Below are 21,505 nucleotides of genomic sequence, written 5' to 3' on the forward strand. Positions count from 1 at the left end.
GCACATGAATTTACATGTGCCCATTTCATCTTATCCTTTTAAAGATTTCTTATATCATACATATAAAAATATATTAAATGCCTTATTAGATTAATTTCTTCCGATTAAATTCTCCATAAACTATGTAACTGAGATAAACTATGTTAAAATCATTTTGAAGTGTTAAAATGTGCAGTTAAATCTTACTCATTTGGAGTAATTAAATTTACAATTTGTAACAGAATTAGAGATTTATGTTCAGTTACACTAACAGGATGGGAGGTGGGGCAAGGAGTGAGCATGGGGGAGGGCTTGGTAAGAACATTCCCTGAGAGGAAATCTCAAATTACTTAGCAAATTATTTGAGGAAATCATCATGTATGTTGGAAGTTATTATTTATGGAGAATCAGTTGGTATTCTAATTATTAGTTTCATTAAGTCGATTCCCCTAAGGACTTCTACCTGATAACACTTTTTTTTTTTTTTTTTTTTAAAGACTGGATCCAATTGCTGAAGGTACTTGAAAAGAATTCTAAATGCATTTCTTTTAAAGTATCATATATGTCTAGATTGTACTCTTGCTGCCTTCCTACCGTTTCTTCTAGACAATTTCATATTTTGGTATATACTATCACAAAAGCTAATGTATTTTTGGTGTTTATAGGGAAATTATTACTTATTAAACCCTTCACTTCCTTAATTTCAAAAAGGGATCTCAGGGAACTATTGTAAAATAATTTAGGGTCAGTAATTTTAAGTCCTTTTCTCATTTTCCATGAATATAAATAAAGTGATATGGCCTTATTGAACTGTTTGGTGTTCATTCTGATATTGTCATGTAAGAATCATGTAGTTTTAATTGGTCAGACGTAGATTATGTTGAAGGGAAGTGAGTCAGACGGAAAGAAATCTGTGCTTGGGAAATTGGTCACTTAGAAACCTGAAAATGTTTGCAAATGCTTAGTAATGCACACCTTTGAGCAGTTTGTGGGTGGATGGATGGGTTTTGCTCTGTATCTCCCTGGCATTTCTGTGTATGCACTCTTGTGATGTCATCACAGGCACTCGGGGGTCTTTCTTCAGGCTGCAGTTTGCATCTACTTGGACCATTTCCATTGAATTAGTAGTGGAGCCCTCATCCTCATCATAAGGTATCATGAGAGAGAGAGAGAAAAAAAAATAGACAGTTTGATGATTACTAATTTTACGTCCCCTAAGGAAATTCAAAATGATTTTTATGAGTGGACTGGGCAAATGTGTTTTTGGTGAGTCTGGAGATAGAGGAGACTAGTAATATATGGGCACCTAAAGGCAGAAATCTTGTTGGGGGAGGACATTTTGGTTTCCTCTCTAAGTTTTTATCAGTGTTTGAAAAAAACTGTATTATATAACAACAAATAGTGGACTATTTGTTGATTATCAGTGGCCATGCAAAATGATGTAGATTACCCATTTGTTTTTTAGGGTGACTATTTTAACCTAGCTAAATGAATAGTGCTCAGTGGTGGGGCAGTACAACCCCACTTTAGAAAGTACTGCACACTTTGGGCACTTCGGGAATCTGTGGGGGGAAGTGCTGATGCTCACAGGCCCAGCCAGGCATCCAGATGCCTGCCGTGCCTAGGGTAGTTCTGCACCTCAAACTACCTTCTGATTGTCCCATCAGAAATTCAAGCAGGTAAAAACCTGTTTACCTGGGCCAGAACCTAGTTGATTTATATATAAGCAGAAAGTATGTTTTGTATGGGTTTAAAGTATACTGAATTTTCTAGAAATGCAATTACTCTGTAGCAGTAGCTGTAGCTTTTGCATTTGTGGTGAATTATACAGAAACTCAATATTCAGGCTGTTTTATTGCATCTTCTAGAGTAGTTATGGTTGAGCATTTACATAGTAAAATGCCATTGTTTTATTATAAATTAGTTTCCTTTATTTCTTTTTAAATATAACACTTGGGGCATTATATTGATTAAACATTTGTGTTGGATTATTATCTTTTTCATTTCAGGATAATAATTGTAAAAATATTTGCTCTTACAAAGCAGAACTGGGGGCTGGGCTGTAGCTCAGAGGTAGAGTGCTTGCCTGGCCCATTGAAGCCCTGGGTTTGTTTCCCAGCACTGCAAACAAAACAGCAACCACGATAACAGAAACAGCCGGGTCTGAGAAGGGTGAGAACCACTGGTCTTTTTTCATTGCTGTTTATGTGGTCCTTGGAATTCTGCAGAACTGATACCCACCTTATAAAACTCATGGAGTATGTTACAAAAATGAAGTGCTATTAAGGAGAAATTTCATCACTTTTCTCAATATAACACTGGTATTAAGGATATTTCTGGATCATTCTGAATATAATCATAAGGTCCCCCTAATGACCTCTGTTCAGTCCAACTTTACTGTGGAGAGTTTATTTTACTTTTAGAAAAAATGTTAAGCGTATTTTTGCATTTAAATGAACAACAACACCGGGTTTTGGTCTTGAAATCCTTGTGTGCAGTCTTGTATTTTAAAGGTGGTAAAATCAGCTGTGGCCAGCTAAGTCACAGAGCTTCCACGAGGCTTCACAGAGAATTAATTTTGTTTTATTAGAGATTATAACTACTTATGATACATTGAAATGGTGTTTTCTGAACATTAAGTGAAGATTTGTTACTTTAGATGAAGGAAAAAATAACAGAGCCATAGGTATTATAGTCTGACTTCAAAAGAGGCTGAATCTAATTATCACAATGTGAATTAAATAAAAAACAAAGCCCAGGATATTGCACTATAGCTTAATGAAAAATATTATACCAATATGTATAATGCTGTCTCGGCATTTTAATATATTTGAGGTACCATAAATAAAATATGAATTAGGCATGGGTATAAAATCTGAATTGCTTTTTAAAAACTTCCCAGGAGAAGCCATTGTTCTGCAGTGGTTAGCTGGTATGTTAAATAGGTCCCTTTTGGCATTTCATCCTGAATGGGCTCTCAGTGAAGCCACTGATACCCAGAGGTCTGACTGTATGGGATCCTCCCAATATTTCTACTGTCCAGTAGTGGTCCATATTTAGACATAGGACTCAAGTTTTCTTCCTTATTAAAAGGGGTTGTGATTGAGTCACAAATTTAATTTCAGTCTTAAGAACGAAATGTGGAGATTGGGTTAGTTGGCTTTCCTAAGGCTGTAGAAAGTTAGGTGGATTAGAAGATAGATTTCATTTTCAGACTTTTGAGTCTTTTGCTTTCCTGGCACATTGATTATATCTAAAGATAAACTGATAGTCTTCTTTATAAAATAGTGTTGGTCAAAGCTTAAAGAATCAAGTAGTATCTTAGTTGAATTCAGGAATTTTATTAGTGTGTAATATGTTTGAAGATTAAATAATATGTATATGTGACTAAAACAGACTGGTTCATAACAATAGATGAATTAAGTATTAGAATGGTATTTATGGTTCTGTTTACCAAAGCAAATTATTTAGGTAAGGACATTAGTCTTTGTTAAAGCTTTTTTTAACATGTGAAAATGGACTTGTCCACACTGTTTTACTGTTATGGAATATTCTTAAAAAAAAAGTACGGTGAAGCTTGTATTAGGATGGTCATTAGGAAAATGTACTAGAGTATAATATACAAATATTAATTGGCTTATGTTACTGTATGTTAGACAGCCTATTCTTTATGAGTAATATGTACATTATAGTCTGAATTTCTTTGGAGAAATAATAACTAGCATTCATCAGTATCTTATAATTTAGTGACAGATTATTGATCATGACTTCTTTCAGACATGCACAGATTTATACTATTTGTGAATATTATCTTTTATTTATAATTTTCATCCCTTCCTGTCGCAATTTTAAACTTGTGAACAGAGGCCTATAATTGCTGCCTTCCATTGCTCTCTTCCCACTGATTCCTTAAGGTCACACAGTCTGATTTCCATGCACTCCATGGGATGGTAGGTAATTGTAAGCCATGTTGCCAGTTCTTCCTCCTGTGCTCAGGGTAGACACTAATTCCCTGAACCTGTACTTGTCCTCAGAGTCCCTCTACACATAGCACCCGCGGCACCTATTGCCGATTGATCAGAATTGGCACCTGAGATGAAATCTATTTATCATTTCTACATGTGGTGTGTTGGTTCATTTCTTCACTATATTTCTTCTTTGTCCCTAGTGATGTTTATTTATTCATTTATTTTTTTACTCTCCTCCTTTATCTGATGAATTTTTAAGGTCTATTCCTCAGGCTTTTACTTTTTTTCCCTTTGCACACATTTTTTTTTTTTTTCAGGGTGAATTTACTGAGCTCAGATCTATAACACTCATTCCCCAATCAGCATTTCCAGCCAAGTCTCATATCAAATCTGAGTTTTCAAGTTCAAATATCTAATTGCCTACAATTCCATGTGGTGGTTCTACCATTACCTTCAATTGAACATGTCTGAAACTGAGCTCATTATCTTTCTTCCCCAAATAGCCTCTCCTTCTTTACTTAATTGACCATCATGGGTATTAATTTTCAGGCATCTGGGTGCACCTTTGACATCTTTCTCTTTCATCTCTTGGTCTCAGATGATCAGTTTTTCCCAGAGATGTATCTTGTACCTTAGACTCCACCTTCACGGCCAGTCTCCTACTCCAGGTCCTCATCATCATTTGCCAGTGGCTCTCAAACTTCTGTGTGCAGCAAGATCACCTGGAGCACTTGTTAACACACATTGTCGGGCCTCTTCCCCAGGGTGTTTGCTTTGGTGGTTCTGTAACAAGTTCCCAGGAGGTGTTGCTGCTTTGAGGGGAGGGCGGGGCTTCACTTAGCGGGCCACTCACTGCCCGGTGTTTCACTCCCCGGTCTGTCTGCAAACATGGGCCACATTCAGTTTCCCATAACACCTTATTTTGCTGCATTATTCTTAGATTTATAACTGTCTGTGATGCCCTGTTTCTTAAACATTTCTTTTTCAAATTTCTGCCTAGTTTCTAAAGCTCCCTACTATTTAGCATAATTTACCCTTTTGTTTTTACTTCTTACAAATTGTTTTCCTTTCCATCTGTTTAATTGAGGACATTGTTCAAGCCCTATCTCCTTAACTACAGTTGACCTTAGTGATTTCCTTGATACTAAACTCCAGTAGCACAATTTTACTGACTCAGATGCATTATCATCTCCTTAATTGCAGGAACTATTTTATATGTCTTCATCTCTCATAAAGTCCAGTATAGAATTAGGTCAACAAGAATTTGCTACCTGGTGAATGGACTGATTTCCCTAGTTTGGATTATACCTAGATGCCGTTTGATTTGGGGAAAAAAAATTAAAAAGAAAAATAACTTCATATGGTAGATGAGAGAACAGATAATGGAGCTTAAACATTGAAACTGTTACTTTAAGGACAGTTGGGTATGTGGCTAGTGAATACTCAGCCTTCCCCTTGATGGGCAACATGCTGTTGGTAGTGATGGCCCTAGATTTTTGTGAAGGAGGGGCCAGAAGCCAAAACCTACTGAGGTGAGGTTTCTTTTCTGAGTAGCAGTCAGTCTTTATATTTAGATAATGTACTTTTACTGTGTATGTTTCTTCTAAATCTTCCCCAAGCTGTCCCCAGAGTTGATGACTTATTTTACCAATGACTGATGTTTTTTTCTTTTCTTCCTTTGCCTGTAAAGCCTAGAGGCTGATTTTGGTAGTTTGCTAGGTGGGTATCTGAGAGACAGTTTCTGCAAATGAATAAATTGTCACTCCAGGCAAACAACTGATAATGTTTCCTGTGATACACTGTATTGTTCCTTTACCTTCTTCATTCCAGAGGCCTTTCTAGAGCAAGTGGAGGCTAAAGCCTGAATTCAATCCATCGGTCTCCCATTTGAAACAGAAGAGGAAGGGATATTGGAAATTCGCTGGTTTTGACCCTGGTTTTACATGTGAGACAGTCTTGGCCTAATGCAATGAAGTGTTTTGAACAAAATTACAAAAATGAATTGTGGCCCTGCCAGGAGTAGACTGGAACCTCCTTCATTTCCATATAGTCGGTCCTCTCTGCATTTCTTGACTCCTTCAGATCAAACCTTTAACTATTTTAATTAAATGGAAACAAGTTTTTGGTGTTTTTTTGTACTTCATTTGGGATTGGAGAATTAATGCTATTTAATTTATAGTTTCACCCCCAGTGAAAAAAATATATCCATTTCTGAAACAAACAAAAAATTAAGCTATGCATCAAAAAGCAATATCCAGAGGTAATTATTATTTTTAATTTAAATTATAGATCTTATTTTCCTGGAGGCCTTGTGTGATCTTGCAACTATTATTCAGGATATTAAGACATGAAATACTAGATAGACCTGATTCTCCATTCTGGTTTTACGAATTGTCTATTTAAAAACGTGAAAACTGTAGAATATGAATTATAAGCTTGTCTATTGCTGTACAGCTTCTGCAGCCCAGTATTGATGTTTGTTTTAACATAGAATGGAACATGGAGCCGGTTTCTATGAGTGCTTATTGTGAAGCAAACAATAAAATGGACATTGTTTGCATATTATGCCATTCAAATTAGAAATTTACGAAGTTATCTAAATCCTGATGGAGCAATAATACTACTAAATAAACCATTAACTTGATGCTGTTAACGTTTAGGTTGCCAAACTCGTTGTAACAGTGTTCCTTCTGACACAATATTTATGATTATGAATGTGCAGTTAAGAATTTTCATTCTACCATCTTCATTAACTTTAATGTGTAAGTAGCCACAGTTACCCTGCCAGGTATGTAGACAGATGGCAGTTTTTTGATGGCGGCCTTAAGGTACATTTTCTTCACAAGTTAATGAAGGCAACTGTCAGCCGAATGTACTTATATTCTGTGTGTGTGTGCGTGTGCGTGTGAATCAGGTTTATTTGTCTGCCTATTTGATTGTGCCACAAAGGCAAACCGTTTATTTCTCACGCTGAGATTTATCCTCGTCATGTTTTGACTCTCCTCCCAATCAAACCCCGTCCCTCTTAGAAGGTGAGTGGCAGGACAAGATTTATTCTGCAGCACATACAGTGTCATTTACTTCTAATATACTGTGTGTTGTCTTTCATTGATTGCATGGGATGCTTTCATTAGTATTTTTTGACAACACATTTTCTTCTCCTGTTAATGAATGTATTGAAATTACAAATTAATGGGAATTTCTGTGGAGCTGAAAATTTATTTTGGCTGTATCATATGCTATAAGCTTTGGCTCAACTGTTAATCCTATGGGAGTCAGAATCACTGTCTAAAATCTGATATTTTGCAATCACATATATTTATTTTCTTCTCATAGTAGATCCTTACTCTTTAGTGTTTATAAGCTACCACAGGAAATAATAGGCTTTGCATAATTGCAGTGATGTGTATCAGCAAATAGTAAAACCAAAAAGAGAAATGCAGTAAAAGGAAAAAATCCCCAAGGAACAGACATTTTTTTAAAGTGACAATCCATAATGTTTAGTAAGCAATTTATAGAGATTAAGAAATACCATAATTGGGGAAGGAATTAACATGCAAGGATTATGCAAAGAAAATGAAGGAAAGAAAAATATATGTGGGAAAAATTGCAAAGGAAATGGGTTGGTCTGTCTGTTGAGATCCAGGGAGTTCATATCTCAAATCATGGTTGAATTTTCAGTCTCCCCCGGCCCCCACAGGTGGTGAGTTTATAAAGTCCTTCCATCTTTTGGAGTCATTTCTGTTCACCATTCAGGGATCTGTCTTAAGTGTTTCATAGCATCTGTCCTCACTCTCACCTCTTAGTTTGCTAGAGAAAACAGAAATTGGTCAGAAGTCATGTAAGAGGAGAGGTGTGTTGAATGCATGCTACGCTTTCTCTGAGGAATACGACCATGGTATTTGATATTCAGTTCCTAATAATATTCAGAATCAAGCACACGATTAGAAATCTTGAAGTTTCTTATTTGATCCTAACCCTAAATTCATAGCTTAGTAATTTGGTAACTAAGAGCATTAAAAGATACCTTAGGCAATCAGTAAAGACAATTCTTTGGACTAGTCAAAACATTTGTTTAGTAAAAATAAACAAATATTTGTTAAGAATCGTCAGCTGCTTTTAATCATTCAAGTATTTATTATTTATAACAACACATAAAGGGTTTAGGGCCACACTTCCTATAACCAAGCAACTGTACTGTGTGACTATTTCTCATGTTTTATGGTCAGTGTCATACCATCTCTTGACAAAACCAGTGTTTGTGTTCATTAAGACACATTAGTTATTGAGAAAGAAATTGAAATGATTTCTGAGAAGATTTAAAAAGTGTAGGGTACAAGGATATGAAGAAAACATTCTCTTGCATTAACACATTTTAAGGGGAAAGTATGTATGTAAAAGCCATGAAACCATACTTACTGGACTTGAAATCATTTTGCAAATTTCCATGACAAATCTGATTTATATGGCTTGAACATTTTCTCTTACTCTTTTCTCATTTCAAACTTTACCAGCTCCTAAAGATTTGCTTGGAAACTCACTGTGCTAATAGGCAAAGTTGGCCTTTCATATGCTTCCCTTAAAGTAGTCCATCCTGAAACACTGACCTTTTAGTTTAATAACAGTTTTATTTGAGAAAATGTTCAGATCCTAAGATTTGAAGAGTGTTTTCAGAAAGGCCACTTTAAATACTGGTCTCCAAATTGTGTATCTTTTTCCCTTATGTACTTTGGATCAGACCTATCCAGATAAATATATTTTTACTTTCTCTTTTCTACTGATTTAAAAAACAAAAAACATGAAGCTTAGATTTGCTCAAAACCCATTACCACACTGGTTTATTTATTACCACATCTGTGCTTTGATTTGCTATTTTAGATTTTAAACTTTTTATCCTTGTCATATTTTATCTTTTGTTATTATAAAATCTTGATTGTAGCTAAGGTAATCACATTTTTGATTATGACCTTGAATCAGAGACCCAAAAGTTGTGAATTTTTTTCTTCTTTTCTGAAAATAGTGGGGACATTAGGAATATAACTGTGCTTTAGTCCCTTTACATACCAGAAGTGGTGTCAGCCAACTGGTCCTGGCATGTCTTCAGCAGCCCTGGAGCTTTTGCCATTTCTGTCACGGGTACTTTCCTTTTCTCACTTTCTCCCTGTTTTGTGGCCACATCTGTCTTTTCCTCACCCTACAGCAGGCATCAAGGCTGATAAGGGCTGGCAGAAGGGTACAGAGAAGGAAACGTCAACCCTCTAAGCTGGGTTTCCTTGTTCCCACAGTGCTGCCTCTGAACCACCTCGCCTGTTTGGCTTCATGCCCATCCGCCCAGATGGTTTCCATTTGGTGATGGTGGCCTCATTGTTCTGCCAGTTGATCACATCAGAATAAAAAGCTCACTGCTCATTTTGGATTTCCTCTGAGAGGCAGCCCCTATTATAACATGCACTATGAAGAGATGACATTGTGCTAAGTGAAATAAGTCAGATGCAGAAAAACAAATACTGCATGATCTCACTTATATACTGAGATAGAGAATAGGCAGAGAGAGCAGGATGGTGGTTGCCAGAGCTTTGGAAGGGGTGGGAAATAGGGAGATGTGGGTGAAAACACATACACTTGGAGTTTTATAAGGTAAGTTCTGGTCATGTGGAACTTAAAGTGCAGTGACTTTATTCTATAATATTGTTGACTTGAAATTTAACAGGAAAGTGGATTTTTGGTTGTTCTCACTCCATGCACACACACAGATGATGAATATGTATGGTGGTTGATGTGTTAGTTTGATTATGGTAATCATAGCACAATTTGTATTTATATGAAATAATTGCATTGTACACCATGAATATATACAATTTTTTGTCAATTATATTTCAGTAAAGTTGGAAAAACTCAAAACAACCCAAAGACAACCGTGAGACTTTCATCTGCTCCTTTTCAAAGCTGATCTCATTGCTTCATACTTAGAGTTGGTAGACTGGTCTTATAGACCTAGTCTATAAGGCCTATAAAAACTATAAAACTATAGGCCTAGTTTTAATTGATAAATTTAATTTTGTTGAGAAAACTTTTGGTGTTGTAATTGGAGCTAATCTAGAAGAAGCAGCGTGATTTTAGATAGGTAGGTTGACAGTGTGTTGATTGTAATTAGCAATGTTCAACTTCAGAGTGTAGTTTGATCAGGTAGTACTAATTAGGTTAATATTTGTTTCAGTTTTTGCTTTTTATGGAACTGCTGTCTGTGTGCAACTTGAAAAAAGTTAGCATCACCTTGTTTTGCCCATTTCTGAGAGGTAGATGGAAATGTGGATATCGTCACCTTGCGGAGTTCATCATCTAGAACTTCATGGCTCACAGGGGCACCCATGCGTCCTATCTTTGGGTGAGAAACTAAAAGTCAGGGAGATTAATGTATTTACCCCAATTCTGGCTGGTAGAAAAACAAACTGTTTAGTCTCTTTGGCGAGCTATTATGCCGGCAGTTTCTCAGTTGTCATTTGTATTGTTTTAACACATTTAATAGTGGAAAACTTAAGATTTTTCTCAGTACTAATGGCATTCTCTGTCCTACTATTTCTCTAGATTTTGTGTGACCATTTCAAAGTACGATTCTTCCTTAAAATCCTTCCATTTGGGTTTTGGCAAACTAAGTGCTCATCACACATATAACCTCTGTGCCTGCTTTGTTTTATGTAGCTTAATGTTTTTAGGGTTCACCTATGTCGTAGCAAGTGTCAGTGCTTCTTTTCCTTTTTATGGCCTTAAAGTGTTATACTGTGAGCGCACCTTTGCTTATCCTTTCATCAGCTGATGGGCGTTTGGTTGTCTTCACTTGGGGATTTGTGGATAATACTGCTGTCGCTCTTCCTGAACAGGTTTTGTGTAGAAATATGGTTTCAGTTCTCTTGAGTGTTTACAGTACCTGATCCAGTGGAATTGCTGGGTCTGTTTGTTCCATTTTGCATTTTCGGAAAATGCCAAACTGTTTCCCAGTGGCTGTGCCATTTTACATTCCCACCAGCTATGGAGGAGGGTTCCAGTTTCTCCATCCTCACTAACACTTGTTATTGTGTATCATTTTGATTATAGAAGGTTTGAAATTGCATGTCAATATGTGTGTGTGTGTGTGTGTGTATGTTTTAGAAAGGTTTTAATTTTACTTAAGGTTTTTATAGCCACATCATTGTGCTTTTGATTTGCCTGATGAGAAATGCTGTTGAGCATCTTTTATGTGCTTATTGGCCATTCTTACATATCTTGTTTTGGGAAATGCCTGTTTATGCCCCTTGCCCATTTTTAATGTTTTTTTTTTATTGTTTGGTGGTAAGAAATCTTTATATATTATACTGTGTATGCTCTGGAAACAATTCTCTTGTCATACCCCATTCTGTGGGTTCTGTTTTCATCATCTTCCTCTCCTCCTCCACCTCCTCCACTTCTCCTCCTCCTTCTCCTTCTCCTTCTCTTCTTCTCCTTTTGTACCAGGGATTGAACCCAGGGGCACTTAACCACTGAGCCACATCCCAGACCTTTTCATTTTTTATTTTGAGACAGGCCTCACTAGGTTGTTTAGGGCCTCACTAAGTTACTTTGACCTTGCCATCCCCTACCTCAGCTTCCTGAGCTGCTGGCATTACAGATGTGCACCATCGTGCCCAGCTCTACTTTTCTCTTCTTGATGGCGTTCCAACAACACCATGCTTGGTTGCTTGGTGATAGTCCACCACTGAGAGAAAATATCCGTATAATTTTTTGTATATATTCTTTGCTAATACTTAGTGTTAGCTAAGTATTGAAGGATTTTGCATATCCTATTAAGTTTTTGCATAGAATGTTTAGGTCATCAAGTAATGTATTCAAAGAGAAAAGACTCTGCTTAGTTTCTGTGTGTATTTCTTGATTCTCCCAAATGATTCTGGTACTTTCTTGGTCATGATTTTAGGTAATGAGTTTTAGTGAAGAGTAGAACTTTTTGCATGTTTCTCAAAGCTCATAAGAAATATGTAAAACTTGTCCATTTTATTTGTCATCATAGTTGTAAGAATCTTTACAAAACATATCACATATCTTACACAGTCTGTAATTGGAAAGAGCAGATGTTTCAAATCAAGTCACCAGGTATTTAGGAAGCTCCAGCTGTGTCCTCAGTAGTGTTCTGTGTCTCCCTCCAGTTGTTGGCTCTTGAATTGGGATGACATGTATTCCAGAAAACATGATTTCCAAATTTTCATAAATCACTAATGTCTTTTTTCATAAGCCATGAAAAAAGAATGTAAATGCAAATGATCTCCTCACTGTAGTAAATGATTTTCTTAAATATTTAGTTATTGAGGTGAGAAGATTTTGGTGTCATTTTTTTCTCTGAAGTTCCTTATAGCCTGGCCTCCATTAACACATGATTGTTAGACTTTAATGTCAGGACATCATTTAAAAAAAAATTTGTACTTAATGGATCAGTCCCCAGTGGGCAGTAAGCAACTCCTTGAGTTTATTATGAATTTTGGCAGATGTGGAAGTTTCTGGGTCACCAGGGAACTCTTGTTAAATTACTCCTGAAGTGTAGTGCTTAGGAAATTTCAAGAAGATACTGACCACCTGGCAGAACTTTGTGCATTTACATCCTTCTCATCTTTGTGTCCCTGAGTGTTTTCTTTCCTTTGGTTTTAGGAAGTCACATATTTTATCTCCTGCTCTTTGTTGATTCTAGTTTCTGATGAAGAATTAAAAAGAAGGGTTGCTGAGGAGCTGGCATTGGAGCAAGCCAGGAAAGAATCTGAAAGCCAGAAACGGTGAGTCTCATGTTATTGCAGAGAGATTTTGATGGACTTTTTGTATGAACCATATATTTTTAGAGAAAAATGATTGTAATAAGATACATAATTAGCTTATGACTGAACTTGAAAATGTGCTGAGCCATATGAATTTGGCTGCTTTTGGTTTTGAGTTGTGCTTATTTGCCCTGTGTTACCTCTTTCCAAACTTAACTATAAATTATCATTATAGCTCTTAATAGTTCTTAGTAACATGAATAGTGAACCTTGTTTTCTCAAAATATGAGAAGTAGTTTTTGAGGATTCCCCAGGAGATTCTAAATCTATAATGAATGTATTTAAGATTGAAAATTAAATGCCTGCTATTATGTATTCAAGTAAATAATATTGTAGCTAATGATGAATAGCATATGTCATACATAGTACCCCATTAATAAGTAGCACCAATTAGTAATAGACCCACTTAAAAAATTAAGATGTTATAGAGGTTTGTAATGTTGGAAATCAAAATTCTCTATAATTCTTTCCTGTGGAGATAAACACTCATATTTTATTCATTTTATTACTCTAGATTTTTTTCTATGTACATGCCTCTCTTATTGTTGCTATTATTAATGGTACTATGAATCGTAGCTAAAAGAATGCTCATTAAAGTTTTTTGTAATAGTGGAAAATTGGAAGCAATGCAAATACCATCTGGGTTATGAGTTATGGTCCATGCTTACAGGGGAACACTAGACAGTCAAGTAGATCCTAATATGCTGATTCAAAAAGATGTGGAAGAGCTACAAACTGAAAAAAAGCAACATGCAAAACAGAACAGATTATTTTTCTTTTTTCCTTTTTGGCAAAAAGTACTACTTTTTAAAGACTTAAAGGATATACTTATTCATAAAAATGTGTGAGTACATTTCAATCCAAATAGAGTCAAGTGCTTCCCATCTGTGCTATTTCTGACATTTGCATATAGCACAGAGCATTATGTGGTCCTGGGAATGTATTTCTCCCGTGAGCATCAAACACATGCATGCCTCTGAGTCAATGCTTGGTATGTATTTGTTTTGTTTTGAACTGTGCAACTATTTTGTTTGTGAGAGCTAATGTAAAGAATCTTTGGATTGGATTGTAATTCTCACTGGCTGTAGGACCTTCAACATTTAATATAACCTTTTTGGGCCTGAAATCTTTTATCCTCATGATGAGGGGTCTGAAAAATGTTCTCTAATATGTTTTCTCTCTTGAAAAACTGCTAAGCATGCTCACAATTTGCACAAAACATATGGAACAGAATGAGTTGTAGATTAAGATCACCATTTTGTCAGGAAATAGAAAAGGCTTATGGCTTAGGGTTTAAAAAATCAAGATGTAATTAGCATTGCCAAAAGAATCTGTGTGTATTTCAATAGTTTCCCATGTAGCACTTTGTAATTATTTAATTGGGTTAGTTTGATGGAGTATATAATTAGACAGTGAAGTTTAATATTAAAAAAATTTAAATCACTTTCATTAAGAAGCAAAGAAAATCAATATGTTATGGTAGCATTTCTTGTCTTTGAATTTTTAGTATTTTAAATTGAATTTTATTTTAATAAGGATTTTTTGGTTAGTTTCCTGGTGACATTGCTTATTCTATTACATGTAGGTTTTTTGTTTGGTTGGTTTTTGTTTTATTCCCTTCCCTGACCCCCATATGCTGTAGACTTTTTGTTAGAGGAGCTCTCACTGTGATGTGTGAATGTGTTTTTACCTCCCTCACTATTCCACTCCCATTTGCTCTGCCTAGGTCTGTGAAAGGGAAAGGGCAGAGGAGGTGAATAAAAGGTGCCAGTGAGAGCCAACTGCATATCTCATGTGGGATGGGGTTGGCAGCCTACCTGCAACCTGGACAAGTGACTATTGATAAAGAGTTTATTTTCTGTCACCTTTAAGAAGAGCGGAGGGTGGTGTAGCCTTTATGTTATTTCTTCTTCTTCTTCTTTTTTTGTTAATGTTTTGTTTGAAGCCTCCTTCATGAAAACTTCCAGCTGTCAAATCTTGACAAAAAGCATGTGTTCATCTATATGATAGTTCTTAGAAGAATCAATAGCTTTCTTTTTCTTCTACCAAAGAAGAAACTTTAGGAAAAGCATTAAGAAAGTTTTATGTTCAGTCTTTTAAATACAACTTCTTGGAGTGACAGAGCATTTATACATTATTGTGTTTGTTGCTTAAATTTGAATAAAGCCTCGTAAGCAGTTTTAGAAGATGGTTCCTCGTGCCACAGTGCTGTCACGTATATATGTGCCCAAGTTTTGTCTGTTCACCTCAAATGCACATAGAACTGTTGACCAGTTCTCCAGCATGTAAGATCTGAACATAGGCATATACGCATGCAAGTCTCAAATAAACCTGTTTGAAAAGGTCTTTGGAATAAATTTCTTTTGTGATTTTTTTCTTTATGGAATTGTTATTATCGTTATAACTTCTTAAAAATACTTTCTATTTGCTGTTTTTTAATTAGAGCCTAAAGTTGTTTATATTTGTGGTGTACCACGTGATCTTTAAATAGATGTTTAATATTCAAATCAGGGTAAGCTTACTTGTCTCACTTTATTTCTTTGTGGTGAAAAAATTAAAAATCCTTTCTTCTAGCTTTTTTTGATGTAATTTTTTTTTAAAGTCATGGAATACTCTAAGTTCATTTTAAACCAGAGAAGAGTACAAGGAATTGCTATAACCAGTCACACAGTTTTAGTCTTACAACCTTGTTGCACCAACACCCCTACTCACTCTCCTAGGTGGCGAGTGGTGAGAAGCAGTACAGTTTTAACAGGCTGGTGAGCTTTGTGGCAGAGATATATCCTGAAATGTCTTCTATCAGGATAGCTTAAATAAGGACCTTGTTCCACTTAGATTTCTTTGATGGAAAGACTGCAACTTAACTCTAGTTAACTTATGAAGCAAGGGAATTTTTAGAAGCATATTGGACAGTTCTAAAGAATCAAAAGGAAGACCAGGGAACCATTAGCTAGGGAAGAGCTGGGTACTACTAAAACTACACAGTAGGAAGTCATTCCTCCAAAGGAGACCAGGAGGAGGGCTCTGTAACAAAGGGGAATGGATGGTGGGCGGCTGAATTTCATTGAACCGAAGATGCTATCGATTTTAAGATGTACCACTAAGAAAAAAATTGCTTCAAATTATGACACAATCGTTGGTCTCCTAGAGTTTTCTTTTCGAAAGAGCTCGTTAAGGCTTATTTTGGATTTTTAAAAACATATGTCCCTTGTGTATTCATGAAAAGGAAAGAGCAAGCAAAATAAATCAGCGCAGGTAATGATTCTCGACTGGGGTAGATTTTGGTCTCCAGGGGACATTTGACAATATTTGGAGACATTTTTGACTGTCATACTTGTGAAATGTTATTGGTGTCTAGTGGATGGAGGCCAGGGTTGCTGTTAACCCTCCTGTAGTTCACAGGACAGGCTCCTGGATCCTTCCCCCCACAACAAAAAAGAATGATCTGGGTTAAAATGTCGGTTGTGGCCATAGCAGGAAACCCAGGGTTCATTTATTCTTCAGACCTTGTTCATACTGGGTTTCATTCCTCTGAATCACTTTTGGACTCAGGGTGTTGATGTTCTTGTTTTTCCACACAGTATCGTATTCTGTACGATTAAAACCTTGGCGACACCACATTCCTTCAGTGAGATTGCTCCACTGTTGTTCCTGGGATTTTTCCAAGCTGCTGACACCAGTTCTGCAAATTTTGATGCCACATGCAGGCTATGACAACTGCGGCAAGATTGCCGCCTGGCAGACGGCGATCGTGAGATGCTTTTAGGCGTGTGAAAATGTGCAGAAGATAGCAATCTCGAATTGGTGAAATATGGCCGTACGTGTGCCAGGAGCCCATCAGATTGGGAGGACTTGAGAGCCTTTCTTGCCTCACCTTCCACCTGGTACAGAATCCCTTTCAGCATCTCTGACTGATAGCACCAAACACATTTAGCTTCTGTTCACAGTCACTTAAAGCAAGGATATTTCAGTTATGACCCAAAATTTGTCCCAACTCCTTTTAGGCACCATTCCCTTAAGTCTAGTGTGGATGTGGCATACTCAGACTTACCTCAGAGTTTTCTTACTAGGATCACAGTGAGAACGAAGACCGTATTTTGTGTTGCGTTCTCTTGTATCGTAGATTTATCATATTTTATGGAAATCTCAAGTGATTTATTTAACAAAATCATGCCCCCCAAGTTGCTGATATAGTAGTCTACCCATGAAATTGTTGGATCTAATTTTGGAATCATAGTTTCGCTTATTGTGTCAGTCAGCTTTTTGTCACTGTGACAAATACCTGAGGAAAATAATTTAAAGAAAGAAAGATTTATTTTGGCTCACGGTTTCAGAGGTTTCCTTCATGGTCAACTGACTCCATTGCGTTTAGACCTATAGTGAGGCAGAAACATAATGGCAGAAGAGTGTGGCAGAGGAAAACTTCACATCATGGCAGCCAGCCAGAGAAAAGAGGGAGCAGAGGAGAAAATATACTGAAGGCACGTCCCAATGACCCATTCCCTTCATCCAGGTCCTGCCTCCCAAGGACTTGACCACCTCCCATTCATCTCTCAGTGGATTAATCCACTGATGAGCTCAGAGCCCTCAGGATCCAATTCCTTTCCCTAAGCCCCACCTCTGAATATTGGTGCATTGGGCTAAGCGATCAACATGTAAGTCTTTGGGGAACACTTCATATCCAAGCTCTAATACTTACTGGACTATCTAATGGACAGAATAGTTGCCCTGCATACTAAGAATCCAGAGTGAATGCCTATGCCAGCCATTTGTTTTGCCCTGACAGTCTATTGTGTGTTTGGGTTATAGCTGGCCATAGCATTGGACCTTCAGCAGGCCAAAATAGCAAGGACATACTATGCTACACCTTGAGTATAGAATTTTGAGATGTGATTTGTTTCTTTTTCGCCTTGTCTCCAGAAGTCAGTCTTTGACAACAAGAAAAATGTGCCTACTCATGACCTTTGATCTTTGACATTTGAATTTCACCTATTTGCAAGTGAATGTATTTCAGTTTTAATGATCTTTCTTCAAGAAACCAAGAAGAAAGGGAATAGCTGCTTGATGTAACTGACTGTCCATCAGCCAGGATTACTTGCTTGCTATTTTTAAATGGATATCAGTTGAGATTTTCCTCACTTTTAATTATTTGGAAAATTACATTAGATTTGTGAGTCTTAAAATAATTGAGCTTATTAAGTGGTTTATAAATTAGTCATAAATTTATCAGCTATCTGGTTCAGAGTACAGCACGGCCCATTTAGTTTTCCATTGATAGTATGGATGTCATCAAATAAGGGCTTAAAATGTATTCATACATTTTAGTTTTTCATAATATTGCTGAAATTCATAGGGATGTACCTTTAGTTTAAATTCATTATGTTTAATAATTTAACGATTTTAATATTAGATATTTTCGGCCTTTGGAGGAAAAAGCTAAAACAGGGATGAGGAAAGAGTTTGCCAGAGACTATAGGATTTTGTGGGTTAGCGTCATGTTTAAAATACTAAATGTGAGAAAGCACATTTTTTGCATGGTGCCTTTACATAGACGCTCTTACAAATAACTGTCCTATTGAGTGAATCATGAGGACTGGAAACTTGACCACAGACTTTTTTCTAGGAAGTACGATGCTATGGTTTGGATGTGGTTTGTTCCCAAAGGATTCATGTGTTGAGGACTTGGTTTCCAATGTGGTAATATGGAAAGTAATGGCACCTTTAAAATGTAGAGCTTGTGGGAGGTCACGAGGCACTGCTCTTAGAAGTGATTGAGGTAGCTCTTGTGGGACTCCTGAGTTCTTGCCAGAGCGAGTTGTCACAAGAGTGAGCCTTATCCCTGCATCACTCTCTGTCTTCCTGTCTGGCAATGTGATGTCTCTCTCTCTCATACATACTCTTGCTGTGATGCCATCTGCTGAAAATCTCTACCAGAGCTGAGCTCATCCTGGTACCATGCCCTTGAATCTCCTAAACTGTGAGCTAAATAAACCTTTTTCTTTATAAAGTTAACCTGCCTTAGGTGTTTTGTGTTAGTAATGAAAATTAGACTAATACACAAATTGTATATTGTGCATGTGTATATCCATGTCCTATATTATATTAAAATAAGAAAAGAAAAAAAATAAATCATACCTTTAAAATTAGGTACTAACTTATAGATTATAGATACCTGTCTTATAAATTTTTGTCATAATTTGGTGTTGAACACTGTTTTATTGTCACAGACATAAGTCATACAGTTGTTATAAAAATTACATACCTTTAACCTGTGTAATTTCTGGATATATAATAACTTAAGAAAAATACAACTTCAAGGGAACAAGTACTTTTGATAACTAATATATATGAAGGTTTATTGTAAAAGCATAGTTTTGAAGTGACTTTAAGAAATCAATCTGGGTGCCTTGGCAAATGCCTATAATCATAGTAGCTTGGGAGGCTAAGATAGGGGGATTGTAAGTTCAAAGCCAACCTCAGCAAAAATGAGGCACTAAGCAACTCAGTGAGACCCTGTCTCTAAATAAAATACAAAATAGGGCTGGGTATGTGACTCAGTGGTTGAGTGCCCCTGAGTTCATCTCCAGTACCAAAAAGAAAAAAAAAGAAAGAAGAAATCAGTCACTACTCATTTATTATGGATTGTATGGCAACAGATTAAGTGCAGAAATAGATATAAGAATCCAACAGACTTCCATTAGGGTAGATATGAAAGATATTTTTAATTTTTTGAAAAAAAAATTCATCTGACTTTTTTTGGAAAAACATTTTTTATATGATTTAATGGATATTTTATTGTAGGCTTTAGACAAATTAAAATGATAAATAAAAAATTAGTCAGTACTGATAATGGACATATAAATGAATTTTACTTCTAATTTGAAAATACTTGCAAGAAAGCGAATTACAGAGATTTGAGTTGTAGCTCTTCACTGATGCACACCCGTGTCCAGGTGTGGTCTGCACCACCCTGCTGTGATGTGGGTGTGTGTACTTCCAGTGTCTGGCTTTATTGTAGGTAGTGGCCAATATTTGTGGGCATTAACTCCAAAATTCTTCTGTATGTCACCCTTAAGAAGTCCTTCTGGTGTATACATAGCCCACTGTTTTAGTTATTTATATTTCTTTCAAATCCCTTTTGTTTCTCTGATTTTCTTTTTGTTCTTTGCTATACTTGCCACATTGCTATTATTTGACACCCATGCTTTTAAAAATTTCATTCTACTTTAAAGTAGTTAAAGACTTAGTCATTCTGAATGTAATAGGACGATCACATCCCAGCCACGCAGTGTTCTTCACTGGAAGATGATTGGAAGCGCTGTTTATGTACGAGGTTTGGGAATCCTGTGCCATCTGCTACTTTCATCTTTTTTCTTCAAGTGGCATTTCTCTATTTTTAATAGAGACAACTGCTTTTCTATAACCAACAATTATAGAAGGTTGGATTATCTAAGTCTGTGTTTTATTCATATCTTTTTACTTCTTTTTCCAAATCCAATTTCTTCCCTATTGATGCTCTGCTGTTGTAGAATCCTGCTCTGAATCCTATTTCAGAAGCTATTTTTACATGGCAAGAATTTCCAACTTGGAAAACCAAAGTCAATCAAGCAAGCCATAGAAATCTAACTTTTTTACTAGGTATAATAGCAGCAGTGATGTTCAACCACTTCTTGTTCAAATGTTTCTTTTGACAGTAATTATAGTATTTTCTTTCATGAAGCATAGTGTTTGAAGTAATTGTGCCCAAGCTGGTTTTTGCATTTGGAAGTCTCTAGGAATTCATTTCTCAGTGTTCTGTTGTTGTAATAGTTCTGGTTGAAGTTTCTCTATTACCTGGAATGGTCTAGGTTTTCTGTTTTTGGTTAAGGGAGGGAGTTTTAGTGGATTCTATAAATTGTTCATTATTCCATTAATGCTTATTGTTGGTGACTGAGGTAGACAGAACCAGATTAGAATCGGGTTGTCCCATGGTCCCATTTAGTCTGTTGCCGAGGTCATGGAGTCCTGTTGTCTCTTGTCGTTATGTAAACATTTATTCAAAGGAAATCCAGCATGGAACCCCATATAACGTTGCTCCAACTGCTGGTTATAGCCAGGGCTCAGGGCTTAGAGCTCTGTTAGCCCTTTTGCCCTATTTTCTTCCTATAAAGTCTTCCTTGCCAGTCTTGAAGGTGTTTGAGGCTTCCTTCAAGAAACCTTGAAATGGGGGCTGGGTTGTAACTGAGTGACAGAGCACGTGCCTAGCATGTGTGAGGCACTGGTTCAATTCTCAGCACCACATATAAATAAATTAATTAAATAATGGTCCATCGCCAACTAGAAAATATATATATATATATATTTTTTAAAGAAGTCTTGAAACGGGCTCATTGGGTCTCAGATTTGGAGACTTCATGGAAGGAGACTGTTTCTCTAATTCAAATTGCATTTGTGGGGTGGACGTAGTTCTGTTTCATTTTAGAAGTTGAGTGGGCAGTAGCCTGATGCTCATTTCCTGAAGTCTGGAAGTCTGTACTGATGGGCAGTAGTCCATATAGGATGGACCTGGCCTGGTTGATTTCAGTCCTGAGCCTTCTGGTGGCCATCTGCTGGTCCTGCTGGTTATGCTGGTAATGCCGTGATAGGAAGAGTGTAGAAGAATGTGAGGCCCTTTGATAGAGGCAGTTCACCCTGGAAACACTGCAGAAATATAATGTTCCCCCTTCCCTCTGTTAACTTTAATAACTT

At 36.6% G+C, this 21,505-nt stretch overlaps 1 protein-coding gene across 2 annotated transcripts in view; it reads left to right on the top strand.

Moving 5' to 3' along the window:
• Chchd3 (coiled-coil-helix-coiled-coil-helix domain containing 3) overlaps window positions 1-21,505 on the top strand; it is a 269,393-nt gene that overhangs the window by 40,386 nt on the left and 207,502 nt on the right. For both annotated transcript variants that reach the window (XM_047562734.1, XM_047562736.1), the window contains exon 3: window positions 12,658-12,739. In XM_047562734.1, coding sequence (XP_047418690.1) covers window positions 12,658-12,739 — 82 coding nt within the window. The remainder of the gene's footprint in view (window positions 1-12,657; window positions 12,740-21,505) is intronic.

Source organism: Sciurus carolinensis, chromosome 8, assembly GCF_902686445.1.
Source record: "Sciurus carolinensis chromosome 8, mSciCar1.2, whole genome shotgun sequence".
Taxonomy (NCBI): domain Eukaryota; kingdom Metazoa; phylum Chordata; class Mammalia; order Rodentia; family Sciuridae; genus Sciurus; species Sciurus carolinensis.